General features: G+C 49.8%; 1 protein-coding gene across 1 annotated transcript in view; it reads left to right on the forward strand.

Moving 5' to 3' along the window:
* Igf2bp2 (insulin like growth factor 2 mRNA binding protein 2) overlaps positions 1-7,755 on the forward strand; it is a 103,710-nt gene extending 95,955 nt beyond the window's left edge. The window contains exons 13-16 of the mRNA XM_052158864.1: positions 1,657-1,731; positions 3,016-3,147; positions 5,002-5,115; positions 5,974-7,755. Coding sequence (XP_052014824.1) covers positions 1,657-1,731; positions 3,016-3,147; positions 5,002-5,115; positions 5,974-6,069 — 417 coding nt within the window. The 3' untranslated portion in view covers positions 6,070-7,755. The remainder of the gene's footprint in view (positions 1-1,656; positions 1,732-3,015; positions 3,148-5,001; positions 5,116-5,973) is intronic.
* The last annotated feature ends 220 nt before the right edge of the window (positions 7,756-7,975 follow it).

Consider the following 7,975-nt stretch of genomic DNA (forward strand, 5'->3'; position numbering starts at 1 on the left):
GGACAGCAAATTGAAGAACTTTCTGGAAAGTGCTGATAAAGTCATAGTCAAAGCTGATAGCATCTCCTGTTGACAGACCGGGTCTGAGCTGAAGGCTGGGAGAGGGAGGTCCCTTTGGTTTGTAATACTGATGTGTGCAGATGTGGCTGCAATTAGCCGTGTTCTGTCCCCTCAGTTGTCAGGGATTGTTTGCCATAGCTGTTGCTCTGACTCAGCGCAAGGCCATGACCCCAAAAGCCCCATGAAGCGCTTCAGGAAATGCTTTCCCTTCTTATCAGAACGAATTTGCTACCGTGAAATAACCCAGGGTTAAGCCGCGTCTCATGACTTAGAGAGAGAGAAAGAGAGAGAGAGAGAGAGAGAGAATGAATGCCTATACTTTCTCCCACAGCAAGTGTGACAGGGAAGAAAGCCATAAGCAAAGCTTTCTGAACTGCATGGTGAGGACGGTGGCGCCCTGCGGAAGATGGCACCTGTGCCCTCTGAGGCTGCATCCGCCTATGCCTGCAGTTAGAGGCTCACGTTCAAACTGGGGGGGTAGCTAGCCCATCGTGGCTGTGTGTGATGAGGGCGTGGGGTGCTCTGTGCCCAGTGGCTGGGCACGGGTAATAATACCGAGGCCTAGATGATGCAGAAAGCCAGGATGACCACAGCCTGAAGCTCCCAGGAGATCTCTGTTCGTACCACAATGCTGTAGTCTGAGGTGGTAAACAAACCAAACCAAAAAATCGAAAACCTGCAGGGAGACAGCTTGGACCAAAGGGCTTTAGGGGCTGAGACACCGAAGTGTCAGCCTCAATCTTAGAAAGTCCGTTGGCCACTGGGATCCTGAGCATCTGCCAAGGCGGACCACAATTCCTTCTTGGCCTCCTCAGTGGGTGGAACCACTGCCTGGAACCACCAGGTCCAGCTCAACCCTGTTGTCCACTTCTTTTCCTCTTCCTGTAAAGATTTTTTTAAGTGAGGGTGGAGGGGAAGTATAACAAGAACTTGTCCCGGGCTTGTCCTTGGTGGCTTTCCCTGACTACTGAGGGATCCACAACCCCTTTCTCGACTCTAAAGCCGGAACCACGTGGCCAAAGCTGCCAAGTTCTCACGCTTTGCCAGGACTGGAACTTGGCCCTCAGACTGCTTTCATTCACGTTCTGTGTTTGTTACTTTACTGTCTTCACAGCTTAAGCCTTTGTTTAATTCCTTTCCACGAGTCGGAAGCTTGGCTGGATGAGGTCTTGCTCTGAGGTCACTATCTTTATTCTATTTAGTATAAGACTTTTCTTTACACTTTTATCTCCTTGAGCACAACACATAACTCCATTACACTTCCTGGTGCTCCTTTTCGCCTCAGACTGTATGTTTTATATTTTTCCTTGGTCAGCTTATGAGAGTGGCCCCTGATAACCATGTGGCAGACTCCGCACTAGGCTGTCTTGAAATTCTGCCAATGCCATTAATCCAAAACTCTCTAATTTAGCCCCAGTTAGACTTTTTTTTTTTTTCCCAAAAATACCACAAGAGTGATCTCCAGGCTGAGGCAGCACAGTGTAAGACAGGGCATGGGGCTTGAAGGTAGAAGCTTCTTCAACAATTAGTGCTAGCGGGGGTTGGGGGTTGGGGGGTGTCTGGGTATCAGCACATTGCTTTTTCCTTGAACCACAGATCGCTCCAGCAGAAGGCCCGGATGTCAGTGAGAGGATGGTCATCATCACCGGGTCCCCGGAAGCCCAGTTTAAGGTCAGTGCCAAGGGCGTGGTCCAGGCAGACAGCTTAAGTTCTGGGGATCCTAGTCTCCATTTCTCTTGCTGCTTGTGGGTGTCAGACTCTGGGCCCGGTTCCTCATTTCTCTGTGCTCTCTGCCTTCTCTCCTCAGAAAGGTGGGTCTTTAGTTAGTGTCCATTCTGTTGACTGTCTTCAGCCTCTCCTCAGCTGTGGGTGCAGAAGTTATAACAGCCCCTGAAGAAATTCTCGCAACATGGAGAGAGTCCCTTGTTTCTGATGTCCTTCCTCTAGGGAAATTAAAACTTGAATTTCAAGAAGTATTAATTTGTAATGGACAAACAAAATGTGGTTTACTACGTGAAAGAATATTATTTTGCCATGAAAGAATGAAGTATCAGTGCATGCTCAGGGTGAGCCTAGACACATAAGACTATGTAGGCTGCGGCTCCATGGATGTGAAGTGCCGTGTAGCAACCCGTAGAGAAAGAAGGGGAACGGGGGTCCCTGGAGAATGGGAGCAGGAAGGGGGGACCAGCTGCTGACTGCTGTGGTGGTTGGGGGTTCGGGGCAGTCCTAGGGCCTAATACATAGGGGGTGGCAAGCTCCTGGCCTCTGAGCCACACTCCTGGCCCCCTTCCAAGTTTTTTTTCTTTTTTTAAGTTTAATACAGGGTCTCACTAGGTTGCTCAGGTTGACCTTGCAATTTGTTATTTTTTTAATCTTTATTTTTTTGACCGTATAATTATTTTCCTCAGTCTCCTGAGAAACTGGGATTACGGGATGGTACCACTAATGGGTAACAGGCTAGAGCCACAGTATTACAGATAGTGGTGATGGTCCCACAGCACTCACTGACTGCGGCCAACGTGCATGCTAAAATGATGACTTTACTAGCACATGCAGGGCCATGAGTTTGATTCCCAGCACCACAGAAGGAAACTAGAACAGCAGCGCAGGTTCAGACTCGCCACATCTGTCACCACCGCTCTCATGGCCTTCACAGAACTGAGCACACAGTGGAAAGGGAGTTATGAAAGTCTTAAACCAATGCAACCAAGCAAACACTTAGGGGCACTGGGAATATGGAAATAAGAATGTAGTCATGGTGGCTCACCAGTTGGCCCAGCATAGACACACGCGTTCCCTAGAGGAGGCAGTGCCAAGCCATGCAGCTCAGCAGTCCGAGTGACATTGCAGAGTGAGGCAGTATATGGGCACCCCCTGGCCTGAGGAAACCGAGGCAGGGCCAGTCACTGGCCCAGTCACCAGTTTCTTCTCAGGGACGGGTCTTCTTCTCAGGCTCAGGGACGGATCTTTGGGAAACTGAAAGAAGAAAACTTCTTTAATCCCAAAGAAGAGGTGAAGCTGGAGGCCCACATCCGAGTTCCCTCGTCAACAGCTGGCAGGGTGATTGGCAAAGGTGGTAAAACCGTAAGTTGACTCCTGACTCCCTTTCCTGGATGCTTCCCTGCCCTGGCCACCGCCTCTTCTGCTCACTCACATATGTGAGGGCATTAGGCTGACAGGCGCGGCTTCTCCTCACACATGGGTGAAGCATGAGGATTCCAAGGACAGAAAGGTCAACAGCACTGCTGGCACTAAGGGCTCAGAACAGAAGCCACACTGTTCCTGAATACTGTGGCACCCAGGCCTGATTCATATCCCAAAGACAAGAAGGCCATCTTCACACACATACACACAATCACAAATATGCTCATATACATACACACTCACATAGATACACACTCACATATACATTGTACACACACTCACATGCACAACCACATATACGATTGTATACATACACTGATACGCTCACATAGATACACACTCACATATACACCACAATACACACAGATACATACACTCACACATACAGATACTCATGCACAATCACATACACGCTTATATATATACACTCACACATTCATTCATACTCTCATGTATACACCATATAACACACACGCATACTCATACGCATATACGTTCTCTCTCTCTCCTTCTCTCTCCCCCTTCCTCCTTCTCTCCCTCCCTCCCCCGCTTCTCTCTCTCTCTCTCTCTCTCTCTCTCTCTCACACATGCACACACACACACACACACACACACACACAGGTAGAACCTAAAGTATCTGCTGGCCATTTGACACCACTCTACCTGGTTTCCAAGTCCAGAGACTGCAACTCTGGCCTATGGTCTTCTTGTGATGGCAATCTCAAGGGCCCCCCCCCTCTCCTACCGTCCATCCCATTCTCTAGTTCTTTCATAAGTCTGCTGTCTGCTGTAGGGGAGTTAGCTCAACAAAGGGTGAGAAAACTTTACTTGTAAAGTAATTTAAGTTTTTAGTCTGAAGGTGTAATACATGTCACCTAAATTCCAGAAATGGAGGTATAATATATATAAGTATAATTCAATGATAGAACAGGTACTTAACAAGTATGGGGCCCTGGTTCAATGGCCGGACCCTCCGAGAAACATGTTAATCCCTGACATGAATAGGATATCTGTTGGGTACCAGTGTGTTCTGGAAGATGGCTTTCTCAACAAGTGAGTGACTGGATAAGTTTCTCTAGAGCTTGGTGCATTAATTAATGTAAAGTGACATTGTTGGGTGACAGGAACTGCAGTACCCCAGGGAGCTCAGATTCTAGGTGTAGTGAGTCAGTCATGTGCAAAAGAATACATTTGGCCTGGACTGCAGACAGTCTCTGGATCCACACGTGCAGGCCAAGCCCAGAGTACTTATGACTGCGTCCCCATCATGCCAAGGGTCAGGGACAGACAGGACCTCTGTGTGTTTGTAATCCCAGCCCTCTGGAAATGGAGAATGGAGGGTCAGAGGAGAATGGAGGGTCAGAAGTGGATGGTCATCCCCACCCGTGTAGCAAGTTCAAGGCCAGCCTTGTCTCAGAAGAAAGGGAGGGGGAGGGGAGGGAAGGGGAAGAAAGTTGGTGGTTTATGCTGTGTCAGACAGCTGGCCACACAGCTCATGGCTAGCAACCAGGAAGCAGGTTCAGAAGCAGGCTTTTCTAAGGGGGCTGTTGCTGGGGTGCCCACGAGCGTCTACAGAATTAGAGCATCCGGCTTGGACGTGACCCATGGACTCAGGGCTACACTCCATTTTTCTGTCAGTCAGTCTTTTGGAGCCTAAACCCACACCTGGCCTAGGCAGGACAAAGGAAACTAGGACTGAGCCTCCCCTCCCATCCCTAGCCCCTCCCTCCACTGCTCCAGTTTTGGCTTTGGGGTGGGGGTCCGCCTCAGCCCCTGCCTTCTCCACCTTCCCAGGTGAACGAGCTGCAGAACTTGACAAGCGCAGAAGTCATCGTGCCTCGTGACCAAACGCCGGACGAGAATGAGGAAGTGATCGTCAGAATTATCGGGCATTTTTTTGCTAGCCAGGTACTACTGTACTGCGAGGGTGCCGCCTCCTGCCCGCTCTTCCCACTAGCTCAGATTTTGCACTTGTGTCACGTGGCCGCGTGCTCCAGCTCCTCCCCACTGCCACACACGCTGTGGACCCCCTCCTAGGCCCCCTGACCCCAGGGACAGGAAACTGTTGGCGCAAAGCCCTTGGCATGCTTAGGTTGGGACTGCAGCATCCCTAGCCCTCCCGGGATTCCTCTGAGAGCCGCGTGTCTGTCAGGCAAGCCCCCAGCAGAGCAGCCAGACACCAGGTTTCACTGTGGAAGGCTAATGCTCAGGAAGGCCCCAGCTTTCTGTTGCTCTCTTCCCTACCTTCCCAGAACGCCCACTTCACTGTGCGCCTTTGCCAGAGAGGCCGGCACTGCAAGTGTCTGGATGGGTTTGCTGAGAGGGTTGGAAGAGAGCAACTGTGACGCTCAAAGCTCTTCTCGTGCTTGTAGGTGACTTCCCGCTGCTTTCTGACCTAACCCCTGCAGTTGCTGCCTGGGTCAATCTCAGGGTTCAGCCTGTGGGGAGCTGGGGCTCCAAATGTTCAGGCTATGCCTGGGCTGTGGTCTCTCCCTCCTTTCCTGATGTTTCTAGAGCTTTGGAAAGGCGAGTGGGGACACACCAGAGCGCAGCCGTGGGTGGCAGGGCCTTCGGCCTCTACCGGGCAGGCTTGGGGTGAGGTGGAGAGGAATTCTGCCCTTGATTGCCAGGCCTGGGGGAGGTGAAATTGGCCTGAGCATCTAACTTTTCCTCTCCCAAGCCCCAGCCCTCTGTTTCCTATGGGGCCTCAGAACTGGGATTGTTTCTTCCCTGTGCCCTCCCTCCCCTCCCTTCTTTCCACTGCAGACTGCACAACGCAAGATCAGGGAAATTGTCCAGCAGGTGAAGCAACAGGAGCAGAAATACCCTCAGGGAGTAGTGGCCCCACCGCGCAGCAAGTGAGGCTCCCACAGGCACCAGCAAACAACAGACGAATGTAGCCCTCCCAACACCTGACAGACGAGACCAAACAGCCAGCAGCCCGGGAGCAAACCAAAGACCATCCCGAGGAGGGAACAGTCTGCAGAGCGGCCAGGGCCTGCAGACCCTACACGTCCTGGGGTCCAGGAGGGCCCAGGGAAGGCCAGGTTTTCCAGAAACACCACTCGCCCGGCCTGCCCGCAGCTCCCCCTGGCTTCCGCAGGCATAACAGCCATCCACTGCCCATCCAACTCAAATTTCTCCTCAGCTCCCAGGACGCTATCCCTTTCAGTTGAACTAACATAGGTGAACACGCTCAAAGCAAAGCAAGCTTCCTAGCCGTTTCTTTGTTGTGGAAAGTCGTCTCTGCACACGTATGTACATGTCGGAAGGAGAAGGAGGTTAGGAAACGTGGCCTGTGGGTTACACAGGTGCCTGCAGCGTTAATATATTTTAGAAATAATATATCAGATAACTCAACTAACTCCAATTTTTACTCAGTGATTAATTTTGTTTTCTTTTTGAAGAGAAAGCAGGCTTTTCTAGACTTTGAAGATAAAAGTCTTGGGTGAGGTCCATTGGTATAGAAAGGAACTTTGAGCCACCCACACAAAAATTTCACTTGGAGGGAAATCTTGTCAAGGACATTTAATGGCAATTGAGGGTCACCTGTGTCTGTCAACAGAAGGGATACTGTCCCTGAGGAGGGGCCCTAGGCCCTGTCACCTGTTTATCCCATACACCCATTTCTCAGCTTCACAGGTTTTAAACTGGTTTTTTTGCATACTGCTATCTATATAGTTCTGTCTCGTTCTCTCCCTCCCCGCTTCCCTCCATCCTCTTTACCCAGAATTCTTTTGAATCCCTTCATCCTTTTTCTGCTCCCCATATCTATGCACCCCCTGCCCCACCCAGGCAAAGCAGTGCTCTGAATACCATGCCACACACAAGGAACCACACAAACCAGCCTCAGCCTATACACTTGGCTACTCACGCGAACAGGAGTCGGCGGTACTTGTCCTAGCATTTGGAAGAGGAAAAGCAGGAACCCACCATATCAGCCAACCAAACGGAAAATTCCACAAAGAAAGAATGTACTTTCTTTTTACATCTTGATATATAAGCCATCAACATTTAGTGAAGTTATTTCTTTCTTTAAAAATTTAAAGCGCAGGAAAATAGCAATTTATACGAGGTTGTTGGCCCAGGGCGTTAAATTTACAGATTTTTTTTAAATGAAAAAAACACACAAATAAAGCTACCTCAGGTGTTTTTTACCTCAGCACCTTGCTCTTGTGTTTCCCTTAGAGATTTTGTAAAACTGATAGTTGGAGCATTTTTTATTTTTTTAATAAAAATGAGTTGAAAAAAAAAAAAGATGACCTGCCAGCCCCGAGCGGGCGGCAGCCCAGGGTGCGGCAGCTCTTCTGTCTAACGCTAGCCAAGAGCCTACGTGGCCTTCTTGTGGACAAACCTAAAAATGTTTATTTTTAAAAAAATGACAAAAGAAAAACAGAGAATATTGGAGCCGTCCTGAATTTCAATAGGGTACGTGCCGTGAGGGCTTTTGCGCTGAAGGATGACCACGTCCTGGTTATGTGAAGAAACCATGACACTACCAGACTGCGATGCCGGTTTCCTCTACTGCAAACAGTGTTCTGTGACAAAAAAAAAAAAAAAAAAAAAGGAAAAAAATATATCCAAGCTAACAAGATCCTGGTGTTGTGGTGTCTTATTTTCTGGGCGTCGGGTCTCCGGGAATGTCGCCTGAGGTTTGGGGGAATAGCAGGTGGACAATGGACAGCTCCTTGGCCACCCACTTCTAAGGGAAGCAGAGGGCGGCTGTGCAGGCCCCACCCACACCCTACCCCCACACCCCCACCCAACC

This window comes from Apodemus sylvaticus, chromosome 15, assembly GCF_947179515.1.
Source record: "Apodemus sylvaticus chromosome 15, mApoSyl1.1, whole genome shotgun sequence".
Taxonomy (NCBI): Eukaryota; Metazoa; Chordata; class Mammalia; order Rodentia; family Muridae; genus Apodemus; species Apodemus sylvaticus.